The sequence below is a fragment of the Nansenia antarctica genome (assembly GCF_963989245.1).
Source record: "Nansenia antarctica genome assembly, chromosome: 4".
NCBI lineage: Eukaryota > Metazoa > Chordata > Actinopteri > Argentiniformes > Microstomatidae > Nansenia > Nansenia antarctica.
The window spans coordinates 76,647,096-76,660,221 of NC_137689.1; the positions used below are offsets into that span (position 1 = coordinate 76,647,096).

At 52.8% G+C, this 13,126-nt stretch overlaps 1 protein-coding gene across 1 annotated transcript; it reads left to right on the plus strand.

The window, feature by feature from the left end:
* Positions 1-4,935: 4,935 nt before the first annotated feature.
* Positions 4,936-9,328, plus strand: phax (phosphorylated adaptor for RNA export). The gene is made up of 5 exons (XM_080528011.1): positions 4,936-5,025; positions 5,756-6,378; positions 7,566-7,686; positions 8,349-8,432; positions 8,912-9,328. Exons 1-5 carry the CDS (start codon positions 4,945-4,947, stop codon positions 9,206-9,208), a joined length of 1,206 nt encoding a protein of 401 aa, XP_080384137.1. The 5' UTR covers positions 4,936-4,944; the 3' UTR covers positions 9,209-9,328.
* The last annotated feature ends 3,798 nt before the right edge of the window (positions 9,329-13,126 follow it).

The following is a 13,126-nucleotide window of genomic DNA, read 5'->3' on the forward strand; positions in this document are numbered from 1 at the left end:
GGCCACACTAGACTCAACAGCCCTTAGGATAGGCCACACTAGACTGAACAACCCTTAGGATAGGCCACACTAGACTGAACAGCTTAGGATAGGTCACACTAGACTGAACAGCTTAGGATAGGCCACACTAGACTCAACAACCCTTAGGATAGGTCACACTAGACTCAACAACCCTTAGGATAGGTCACACTAGACTCAACAACCCTTAGGATAGGCCACACTAGACTCAACAACCCTTAGGATAGGCCACACTAGACTCAACAGCTTAGGATAGGCCACACTAGACTCAACAACCCTTAGGATAGGCCACACTAGACTCAACAACCCTTAGGATAGGCCACACTAGACTGAACAACCCTTAGGATAGGCCACACTAGACTGAACAACCCTTAGGATAGGCCACACTAGACTGAACAACCCTTAGGATAGGTCACACTAGACTCAACAACCCTTAGGATAGGTCACACTAGACTCAACAGCCCTTAGGATAGGCCACACTAGACTGAACAACCCTTAGGATAGGCCACACTAGACTCAACAACCCTTAGGATAGGTCACACTAGACTCAACAGCCCTTAGGATAGGCCACACTAGACTGAACAACCCTTAGGATAGGTCACACTAGACTCAACAGCCCTTAGGATAGGCCACACTAGACTGAACAGCCCTTAGGATAGGTCACACTAGACTCAACAGCCCTTAGGATAGGCCACACTAGACTGAACAACCCTTAGGATAGGTCACACTAGACTCAACAGCCCTTAGGATAGGCCACACTAGACTGAACAACCCTTAGGATAGGTCACACTAGACTCAACAGCCCTTAGGATAGGCCACACTAGACTGAACAACCCTTAGGATAGGCCACACTAGACTCAACAACCCTTAGGATAGGCCACACTAGACTGAACAACCCTTAGGATAGGCCACACTAGACTGAACAACCCTTAGGATAGGCCACACTAGACTCAACAACCCTTAGGATAGGCCACACTAGACTCAACAACCCTTAGGATAGGTCACACTAGACTCAACAGCCCTTAGGATAGGCCACACTAGACTGAACAGCCCTTAGGATAGGCCACACTAGACTCAACAACCCTTAGGATAGGTCACACTAGACTGAACAACCCTTAGGATAGGCCACACTAGACTCAACAACCCTTAGGATAGGCCACACTAGACTCAACAACCCTTAGGATAGGTCACACTAGACTCAACAACCCTTAGGATAGGGCACACTAGACTGAACAGCTTAGGATAGGCCACACTAGACTGAACAGCCCTTAGGATAGGCCACACTAGACTCAACAACCCTTAGGATAGGCCACACTAGACTCAACAACCCTTAGGATAGGCCACACTAGACTCAACAACCCTTAGGATAGGTCACACTAGACTCAACAACCCTTAGGATAGGGCACACTAGACTGAACAGCTTAGGATAGGCCACACTAGACTCAACAACCCTTAGGATAGGTCACACTAGACTCAACAACCCTTAGGATAGGCCACACTAGACTGAACAACCCTTAGGATAGGTCACACTAGACTGAACAGCTTAGGATAGGTCACACTAGACTGAACAGCTTAGGATAGGCCACACTAGACTCAACAACCCTTAGGATAGGTCACACTAGACTCAACAGCCCTTAGGATAGGCCACACTAGACTCAACAACCCTTAGGATAGGCCACACTAGACTGAACAACCCTTAGGATAGGCCACACTAGACTGAACAGCCCTTAGGATAGGCCACACTAGACTGAACAACCCTTAGGATAGGCCACACTAGACTCAACAGCCCTTAGGATAGGTCACACTAGACTGAACAGCTTAGGATAGGCCACACTAGACTCAACAGCTTAGGATAGGTCACACTAGACTGAACAGCCCTTAGGATAGGCCACACTAGACTCAACAACCCTTAGGATAGGCCACATTAGACTCAACAGCTTAGGATAGGTCACACTAGACTCAACAGCTTAGGATAGGCCACACTAGACTCAACAGCCCTTAGGATAGGCCACACTAGACCCAACAACCCTTAGGATAGGGCACACTAGACTGAACAGCCCTTAGGATAGGGCACACTAGACTGAACAGCCCTTAGGATAGGTCACACTAGACTCAACAACCCTTAGGATGAATGAATGAATGGTCTTTATTGTCATTGATATAGTACAGGTACCAAACAACGACATTTGGGAGGGGGGGCTCCCCTGGTGCTAGGAAAAAAATCTAAAAACTAAAAAACAAGAAGGGAAAGGAGCTGGTTTACATAAATAAAGGCTATGTACACTATCCACTATACTATACTGTACAGATAAAACACTGTGCTGTACTCTATGCTATGCTATACCTATTCTAACATTTCCTATTCTCTGAACCTTATGTACCCGAGGGTTGTCATATTGCACATAGTGTTATTGCACATTCATTTAAAGTGTCGCAGTTTGCAGGTTTGAAATGTACACATTTGTGTTTCAGTATTACACTTGATTTCAATCTAGTAGCTGCCATCAATTTGTCTAGATTGTCCAGGGCCTAGAACCTAGGTCTTTGCTGTGTTCAGGGCCTGAATGGCCCTGGGGTAGAAGCTGAGCTTCAGTCTGTTTGTCCTTGCGAACATGGTCCTGAACCGCCTGTTCGAGGGCAGCCGAGCAAAGTGTTCGTACCCAGGGTGGGATGGGTCTCTGGAGATCTTGGAGGCCTTCCTGAGGCAGCGTGTGTTGTACAGCTCTTCCAGAGAGGGGCGGGGGGCGCCGGTGATCTTCTGGGCCGATCTCACGACTCTCTGTAGCGCATTCCTCTCTGCGGCTGTGCAGCTGGAGAACCAGATGCAGATGCAGTAGGTGAGGATGCTGTACGCCGCCTCGTCCCCCCCCGAGATGCAGCCCACCACGGTGGTGTCGTCTGCAAACTTTACGATGGAGTTGCTGGGGTGGACGGGGGTGAAGTCGTAGGTGTAGAGGTTGTAGAGGATGGGGCTTAGCACGCAGCCCTGGGGGGACCCAGTGCTGAGTCTGAGGGCTGTGGAGGTGTGGGAGCCCACCCGCACCCTCTGGGGGCGGTCAGACAGGAAGTCCTTGATCCATGCACATATGGAGTGTGATAGTCCCAGGTCTAGTAGTTTGGTCACTAGCCTGTCTGGAAGGATGGTGTTGAAGGCAGAGCTGAAGTCCACAAAGAGCAGTCTCGCGTAGCTGTTTCCCCTCTCCAGGTGGGATAGAGTGGCGTGGAGAGTCGTCGCGATGGCGTCCTCTGTGGACCTGTGGGCTCTGTAGGCGAACTGGTATGGATCCAGGTTGGGCGGGAGGCGTGTGACTATGTGGGCCCGGACTAGTTTCTCGAAGCACTTCATGATGATTGGTGTGAGTGCCACCGGGCGGTAGTCGTTTAGGCAGCTCACCGTGCTTTTCTTCGGGACTGGGATGATAGTTGAGGTTTTCAGGCAGGGTGGGATGGTGGCCTGGGACAGGGACTGGTTGAAGATGTTGGTGAAAACCCCGGCCAGCTGGTCGGCGCAGTCCCTCAGCACCCGTCCCAGGACGCCATCCGGCCCTGAGGCTTTCCTGGGGTCCACCGCCTTCAGCACGCGTCTCACTTAATCTGTGCTGCAGTAAAGCTGTAAGTCTAAATGTAAAATGTAAAAAGTGACAAGTTCTTGTCCCACTGTAAGCTTCATGTATGACACAATGACAGTAGTACAGTGCAGATTTAGTGCTGATTTACTGTCCAATATACACACCTGTTCTCCCGAAGAAATGTTTGAATAATTGAATTTACAGTGGTTCTCCCAACATTTGGCTGCGCCCTTCGACCTGCCTCAGCCATTGTGAGGCCGTGATTGACAACATGGTCCACAATTGTAGCCCTAATTTCATCCGGAATCTGCCTATGTACTTGGCCTCTTCTTCCTCTTCCCCTGTTTTGTCCCCTCCCCGCATCCTCGCCCCTCGTCCACGATGCTGACCTTCTATTTCTGTGTCACAGTATTGTCAAAATGGTACACACTATGTCCTGCTCGGTTCATATATGCTTGCCAATTGAGGGTTCATGGGATTCAGCTCTGAGTGACTGTGGAGAAGTGGCTTATCATTGGTTACAATTAATGCTTCACACACTCCTCCTCATCAGTGAAAGCTGAGAGAAATAGTTTTTTCAGGAAAAAATGATAAAGAAATGTATAGAATTTGCTTGACAGATTTTGACAACTTGTTCAACATTTTTGTATGTAATGACTCAAGCAATGAAATTAGGACTATTAGTTTTATAGGGAATGACTATTAAGCATCCAAAAGTATAGTTCATTTTGACTGACATGACATAAGCAAATGATAATGTTATAACTTATAAAACAGCAGAGAATTGTATGACAGCAATTGATGCATGTCCAAAAGCATTTGCAATTTGTTTGAAGGAATGAGAAACTGCTACTATGATGTGCACAAATGACTAAAGGTTGAACTAACAGTTATGAGAATGTCAATTCTGATCAGTGAAATGCACCAAAGCAATTGAGAAAAACTGTATTTGCAAAGACATTTACTAAGCATGTGATTGTAGTGAACTGTGATGGGTAACAGCTATGAATCGGTCTTTTTTTCCTGGCAGATTCCCGACAGCAGAGTGGCGCAGCGGAAGCGTGCTGGGCCCATAACCCAGAGGTCGATGGATCGAAACCATCCTCTGCTAGGAGCTTTAGTCTTTTTCCTCCATGACGTTTTATTCTCTAAACTATTCATTCACTGGCCCTTCTTCCAGTTACCCACGTGTGTCTTGTTGTTGATCATTGATCTCTGATAATCTCGAGTTTTTATATCAAATAAGGAAATAAATTGCAACCTCGTCCACAGCGTGATCTGGAGAACGAGATTAGAGGCTTTGTGACGTCAATATGGAACCTTTATTTACTTCCGGGTAGGTGAAATGGCGGGTGTGATGGAGGAGGTGGAGGACGGAGAGGTTCTGTCCGGGTCAGACTCAGAGATGACGGGACCCGCGGCGGGTCAGAAGCCCCAGGTGAGGATGTGTGAGCGCCATGCCCCAGGCCTGGGTTAGAGAGGGTTAGCGCCATGCCCCAGGCCTGGGTTAGAGAGGGTTAGCGCCATGCCCCAGGCCTGGGTCTGAACCGAACTGAAGAGTGAAGCAGCTGGCTAGCAGCCGACCGTTAGCTAGCTTAGCTATGTTAGCATTTTGTCATTAGAAAACGCGGCTGTCCGCGTCCGCGAGGCTAACTAGCTGCCCTGCTACCGTCAACGTTCCGTCTGGTGTTGCCCTCATGTGCTCCTCATGGCCCTGGCAGCAGAACTGAGCTGTCAAACAACGTTGTTGCAAGTAGTTACAGTTTGTCTGACGTACGTAAACCTGACGTTGTCTCGCGTTGCCATGGAACCGGAGGGCGCGTTCGTAAGCTCGCTCTGAGACTGGGTTCAACGTCATAAAGGGACCAAGTCATTTGATTGGGCAAGAGGCGTTCCATGATGAGTGCTGATCAGATTTCAAGAGCGAATTTACGAACGCGCAGCTGGAGTAAGCACGCTCGCCCTGCCGGGGTCTTGCTGCAGCAGCATGCATGCTACAAGGCCATGCGAGGAGCTGCATGTCAAGCTGCATGCATGCATTCACTCAAAGCCCGCCTGGTTGCACACTATTATCAAACTGCAAGAAAAAAAAAAAGAGCTGTTGATGCAGCAAGGTTGCAGGGCTGTTTTAGTAACGAGACTAACCCCCCCCCCCCCCCCCCCGCCAGGTGCCTGCAGCAGCAGTGTTCAGCGGCCAGTCGTTCCAGAGCCGAGCGCGCCCCCCCGAGCCCCCCCCCTCCGGCTACCGCAGCCCCCGGAGGGCGGCCGACTCCTCCAGCGCCAGCGAGGCCGACTCAGACGAGGAGGCGGCGCTGTGGAGGCGCAAACGCCAGAAGTGCGGCTCCACCCCTCGCCCGGCCCCCCAGGGCCCCCGCCCCGCCCCCCAGGGGGGCCGCAAGGTCAACAACATCTGGGGCTCGGTGGTGCAGGAGCAGAGCCAGGAGGCGGTGGCCCAGGAGCTGTGCATCCTGGGAATGGAGGGCCAGGTGACCATGGCCAGCCGGCAGGTGGAGACTTACAACTACGTCATGGCCCGCAAGATGATGGAGAAGGAGAGGGAGGAGGAGGAGGCGCGGGGGGAGGGGGGGGAGGAGGCGCAGGGGGAGGTGTCCATGCTGGACGCCCAGCTGGAGGAGTACATGAAGCACGGGGGGGGGGGAGGGGGGGCGGAGAAGAGGAAGAGGTCGGCCAAGGAGAGGCTGGGCACCCGGGCGGAGATGGACGTGAAGGGCCGCTATGACATCACAGAGGACGACCCGGACGACAGGGTGGTGGACGAGATCGCGCACAGGTGAGCTGGCTGACGATTGGCTGCACAGATAGGGCTTTCACACCAGCAAAGAACCGTGCCGGTTCGCGTTCGGAAACCTCCGAACGTTGGCGCTGTCTGGCGAACGATACACTGGTATGAACGCGGGCTCGTTCGCCAGACAGCGCCAACGTTCGGAAACCTCCGAACGCGAACCGGCACGGTTCTTTGCCGGTGTGAAAGCCCTAAGAGCGGTCTGTTAACTAACTAGTCCTGTGGTCTGTTAACTAACTAGTCCTGAGGAGTCTGTTAACTAACTAGTCCTGAGCTCTGTTAACTAACTAGTCCTGAGGAGTGGTCTGTTAACTAACTAGTCCTGAGGTCTGTTAACTAACTAGTCCTGAGTGTCTGTTAACTAACTAGTCCTGAGGAGTCTGTTAACTAACTAGTCCTGAGTGTCTGTTAACTAACTAGTCCTGAGTGTCTGTTAACTAACTAGTCCTGAGGTCTGTTAACTAACTAGTCCTGAGTGTCTGTTAACTAACTAGTCCTGAGTGTCTGTTAACTAACTAGTCCTGAGTGTCTGTTAACTAACTAGTCCTGAGTGTCTGTTAACTAACTAGTCCTGAGTGTCTGTTAACTAACTAGTCCTGAGTGTCTGTTAACTAACTAGTCCTGAGCTCTGTTAACTAACTAGTCCTGAGGAGTCTGTTAACTAACTAGTCCTGAGGAGTCTGTTAACTAACTAGTCCTGAGGAGTCTGTTAACTAACTAGTCCTGAGGAGTCTGTTAACTAACTAGTCCTGAGTGTCTGTTAACTAACTAGTCCTGAGCTCTGTTAACTAACTAGTCCTGAGTGTCTGTTAACTAACTAGTCCTGAGTGTCTGTTAACTAACTAGTCCTGAGGAGTGTCTGTTAACTAACTAGTCCTGAGTGTCTGTTAACTAACTAGTCCTGAGGAGTCTGTTAACTAACTAGTCCTGAGGAGTGTCTGTTAACTAACTAGTCCTGAGGAGTCTGTTAACTAACTAGTCCTGAGTGTCTGTTAACTAACTAGTCCTGAGTGTCTGTTAACTAACTAGTCCTGAGGAGTCTGTTAACTAACTAGTCCTGAGGAGTCTGTTAACTAACTAGTCCTGAGTGTCTGTTAACTGTTGCTGAGTGATGTGGTTGTCATGGTGCCGAGGTGCTGAGTGATGTGGTTGTCATGGTGACGTGTTCCCCCCAGGCTGCGGGAGCCGAAGAAGGAGCTGCTGGGCCGTGTGGTGGCGGTGCTGGGCAGGAGGACGGCCCTGGAGCTGCTGGAGGAGACCACCACCCTGGAGCTGGAGGGGGGCGTGGTCACCATGGTGAGAGGGGGAGGGGGGCGTGGTCACCATGGTGAGAGGGGGAGGGGGGCGTGGTTACCATGGTGAGAGGGAGGGGGGCGTGGTCACCATGGTGAGAGGGGGAGGGGGGCGTGGTTACCATGGTGAGAGGGGGGGGGGGGGGCGTGGTCACCATGGTGAGAGGGGGGGGGCGTGGTTACCATGGTGAGAGGGGGGGGGGGGCGTGGTTACCATGGTGAGAGGGGGGGGGGGGGGCGTGGTCACCATGGTGAGGGGGGGGGGGCGTGGTCACCATGGTGAGAGGGGGGGGTAAGATGACATGAAATGTGATATGGATAGATAAGTCGTTTGAGATGTATTAGGCTAAAGTGTGTTTGTCTGTGTGTGTGTTTGTGTGTGTGTGTGTTTGTGTGTGTGTGTGTGTGTGTGTGTGTATAAATGCACCATGGGGGGTCTGAGAATTGCTGCAATGACTAACAGAAAGGCCAAACAGGCCAAATGTTGCTCTGTCTCAGCTATTATTGTCAGCTTGGCCGTGTGGAGAAGGAGGTGTCATGTGACCCTTGAGTGTTCAGTGCTGCTTAGCCCCGAAATATTTGATTCCCTGTTTGTGTAATATGATTTATGGAACCAAATAAAGTATTCAAATGTGTGTGTGTGTGTGTGTGTGTGTGTGTGTGTAGGACGGCTCCAGGCGCCGGACCCCCGGGGGTGTGTACCTCTACCTGCTGAAGAACTCCAGCATCATCACCAACAAGCAGGTCAAGGTAGGACTGCTTATAACACCCTTATAACACCCTTATAACACCCTTATAACACCCTAATAACACCCCCAGCATCACCAACACACAGGTCAAGGTAGGACTGCTTATAACACCCTTATAACACCCTTATAACACCCTTATAACACCCCCAGCATCACCAACACACAGGTCAAGGTAGGACTGCTTATAACACCCTAACACTGCTTATAACAGCCCTGAGACTGCTTATAACACGATCACCCCTAAGACTGCTTAACACCCCTAAGACTGCTTATAACACCCCCCCTAACACTGCTTATAACACCCCTAACACTGCTTATAATTCCCCTAACACGGCTTATAACACCCCTAAGACGGCTTATAACACGAACACCCCTAAGACTGCTTATATCAATAATTCAATATCATTACTAATATACAGGATGTTGTCATCACTAATACAGGAAGTATCACTAATACAGGATGTTTCATTTGTCCAACAGGAGATCTTCCACGAGGAGAGCCAGCGGGACGTCCAGAGTAAGAAGGCGGGTCAGAAGCGCCGGCGGCACGTTGTCGCCAAGAAGATGAAACAGGCGATCACCACCCTGCACCTGCAGGACCAGGACCAGGACGGGTCCAGAGAGACCCTGGCCAGCGACACCGAGGTGCTGGAGTCCCTGGAGGACGTGTGTGAGGAGGGCCAGCTGGACCCAGAGCCAGACCCGGAGCCGGAGCCGGCCCTGGGCATAGAGGACACGCCTGTGGTCTACAACGCCGCTGACCTGGAGGTCTTCTGAGCCCCAGATGGCCGCCTCTGTCTGAACTTGTGGCCACGGACGGGTTTCACTGTTTCCCAAGGCTGTTGACCTCCCTCTGTCCTCCGGTCCTCCTCCCTCCCTCCTCCCTTCCCTCCCTCCCTCCCTCCTCCCTTCCCTCCCTCCCTCCTCCCTCTCTCCCTCCCTCCCTCCCTCCCTCCTCCTCCCTCCCTCCCTCCTCCTCCCTTCCCTCCCTCCCTCCTCCCTCCCTCCCTCCTCCTCCCTCCCTCCCTCCTCCTCCCTCCCTCCCTCCTCCTCCCTCCCTCCCTCCCTCCTCCCTTCCCTCCCTCCCTCCCTCCTCCCTCCCTCCCTCCTCCCTCCTCCCTCCTCCCTTCCCTCCCTCCCTCCTCCCTCCCTCCCTCCCTCCTCCCTCCTCCCTCCTCCCTCCCTCCTCCTCCCTCCCTCCCTCCTCCTCCCTTCCCTCCCTCCCTCCTCCCTCCCTCCCTCCTCCTCCCTCCCTCCCTCCTCCTCCCTCCCTCCCTCCTCCTCCCTCCCTCCCTCCTCCCTTCCCTCCCTCCTCCCTCCCTCCCTCCCTCCTCCCTCCTCCCTCCTCCCTTCCCTCCCTCCCTCCCTCCCTCCTCCTCCCTCCCTCCCTCCCTCCTCCCTGCCTCCCTCCCTGCTCTCGGTGCAGTCTAACAAGCAGATCTGGAGGGTCTGGTGTCCTGTCCCTAACATAAGCGCTGCTTTAGACCAGCCGCAGAGTTGCCATGGTAACTAGTCACCTCACAATAGAGGAACTTCTCTCCATTGAAACCCAACCTCTTTCTTTCTTTCTTTCTTTGCGTCCCCGAAAATTCAAACTTCAAACAATCTAGTTTTGTTTCCTTTACTTAAAGCCTCCGTCTGTCCACTTCCTCCATGTTGGAGACGCGTGCGCCAGGTCTGGAGTGACAGCTCAGCACTTACGGCAGCAGTCCAGAGGGATGTAGAGACGCTACATGCTTCTGGCCATGGGGAGTTTGTGTGCTGATGTCGACCCTAAATAAGGTTTCCTAAATGTCTGTCATCTCCAGAGTAAATGCACTAAGACCGAAGACCTAAGAGTCAGAGTCAGAAACAGTTTTGACATTTCCTTTTTTTTTTTTTTTTTGCGATTTATGTTTCCCCCTTTTTGATGTTGAGTGAAAAATGCACGGTGTCACCCTGCCTGTTATACGGTGTCACCCTGCCTGTTATACGGTGTGACCCAGCCTGCAGGACATTCACAGGTGGGTTGTGTTGAGTTGAGTTGTGTTGAGTTGTGTTGTGTTGTGAGTTCATTAAAACTGCTTCCGTTTCTTATCAAGTTTCTTTGTTTTGTAGTTTATTTGTACTTAAAACACACATGGTGTGGGCCTGTGCTACTGAAGATGGGGGTTGTATGACGATCACATGCTCAGGACACTGACTGTCCTTCTATGGTCAGCTGAGGAATGACTTCCTGGAATGAATGTAGGCCATAGTGACATCACAGGTGACTGCCCCTTTTCACATGTTGACCATCTCTACAGTGAAGGTGATAGGCCATGGCGTGTGACTGTATTTGCATATTGTGTATAAATAAGGGTGTGGGGCCCAAGGGGGGGCTTCTTTAACCACCCCAGCAACCCAGCAGAGGAGAGCAGACATAGGATCCAGCTGTTGGTATCTGTATATGTTTTGTACTTTAATTAAATCGTCTTAAACTCAATAACTGTTCTTTGATTCATAACCAACAAGATAAATATACGACAGTTTCGACTCTTAACACGACATGAGCAGATGTGTGACAGCAGAACTGACCAAAATGTTTTTTGGACTTTTATTCTGAAAAGTGTAAATCAATGTCAATGTTGAAAATCAATGACACATGCTAGTTAAGCCAAAACATTCAATTGATCCGGTGAGTAATCCCCACTGCTACCTAGTTAACTAGAACACTACTTTACATTGTTACACCAGGGGAGGCTGAGGGAGGTAGAACACCAGGGGAGGCTGGGGGAGGTAGAACACCAGGGGAGGCTGGGGGAGGTAGAACACCAGGGGAGGCTGGTGGAGGTAGAACACCAGGGGAGGCTGGGGGAGGTAGAACACCAGGGGAGGCTGGGGGAGGTAGAACACCAGGGGAGGCTGGGGGAGGTAGAACACCAGGGGAGGCTGGGGGAGGTAGAACACCAGGGGAGGCTGAGGGAGGTAGAACACCAGGGGAGGCTGGGGGAGGTAGAACACCACGGGAGGCTGGGGGAGGTAGAACACCAGGGGAGGCTGGGGGAGGTAGAACACCAGGGGAGGCTGGTGGAGGTAGAACACCAGGGGAGGCTGGGGGAGGTAGAACACCAGGGGAGGCTGGGGGAGGTAGAACACCAGGGGAGGCTGGTGGAGGTAGAACACCTGGGGGAGGTAGAACACCAGGGGAGGCTGGGGGAGGTAGAACACCAGGGGAGGTAGAACATCAGGGGAGGCTGGGGGAGGTAGTAGGCTAGCTGAGAGGGTGCTAGGCTAGCTGAGAGGGGGCTACGGGGCTAGGCTAGCTGCTAGGGGGCTAAGGCTAGCTGAGAGGGGGCTAGGCTAGCTGCTAGGGGGCTAGGGTCAGGGCTGCAGGAGGAGGTCACAGTGGCAGGGTTTAGCTGAACACGCTGAGTCTTATCTGCACATCGCGGACCGGCAAGCGCAGACTGCAAGCTGGCAGAGCGGCGGCCTGGCAGACGTGTGCTGAGTCGGCAGGGTGGAGCTCAGCTGCACCCCGCCTCTGGAACTCTCTCCCTCAACCACTCAGAGACTCACCCTCACTCTCCACTTTTACATCCCACCTCAAAACCTACCTGTTCTCCCACGCATACAACCTCCCCTACCCCTAGCCATCTCCCCTAACCCTGCCACCCCCCTCCCCCCCCTGGACATGCATACAACCTCCCCTACCCCTAACCATCTCCCCTAACCCTGCCACCCCCCTCCCCTCCCCCCCTGGACATGCATACAACCTCCCCTACCCCTAACCATCTCCCCTAACCCTGCCACCCCCCTCCCCCCCTGGACATGCATACAACCTCCCCTACCCCTAACCATCTCCCCTAACCCTGCCACCCCCCCCTCCCCCCCTGGACATGCATACAACCTCCCCTACCCCTAACCACCTCCCCTAACCCTGCCACCCCCCTCCCCCCTGGACATTTATACAACCTCCCCTACCCCTAACCATCTCCCCTAACCCTGCCACCCCCCTCCCCCCTGGACATGCATACAACCTCCCCTACCCCTAACCATCTCCCCTAACCCTGCCACACCCCTCCCCCCCTGGACATGCATACAACCTCCCCTACCCCTAACCATCTCCCCTAACCCTGCCACCCTCCTCCCCCCTGGACATGCATACAACCTCCCCTACCCCTAACCATCTCCCCTAACCCTGCCACCCCCCCCTCCCCCCCTGGACATGCATACAACCTCCCCTACCCCTAACCATCTCCCCTAACCCTGCCCCCCCCTCCCCCCCCCCTGGACATGCATACAACCTCCCCTACCCCTAACCATCTCCCCTAACCCTGCCACCCCCCTCCCCCCCTGGACATGTATACAACCTCCCCTACCCCTAACCACCTCCCCTAACCCTGCCACCCCCCTCCCCCCTGGACATTTATACAACCTCCCCTACCCCTAACCATCTCCCCTGACCCTGCCACCCCCCTCCCCCCTGGACATGCATACAACCTCCCCTACCCCTAACCATCTCCCCTAACCCTGCCACACCCCTCCCCCCCTGGACATGCATACAACCTCCCCTACCCCTAACCATCTCCCCTAACCCTGCCACCCTCCTCCCCCCCTGGACATTGCTGTGTTAATTGTTCCCTGTGCCTGTTGGTTAACTCTGTGTTCTATGTGCTCATGTTATCTGTTGCTTGTTGTTTCTGTGTCTTGTGTTTTTCCCATATTGTCAGAGTC

Coding starts and splice junctions, on each gene's coding strand:
- phax (XM_080528011.1), top strand. CDS start 4,945: ATGGAGGAGGTGGAGGACGGAGAGGTTCTGTCCGGGTCAGACTCAGAG. Junction 6,379..7,565: donor GTGGACGAGATCGCGCACAG/GTGAGCTGGCTG, acceptor TGTTCCCCCCAG/GCTGCGGGAGCCGAAGAAGG. Junction 7,687..8,348: donor AGGGGGGCGTGGTCACCATG/GTGAGAGGGGGA, acceptor GTGTGTGTGTAG/GACGGCTCCAGGCGCCGGAC.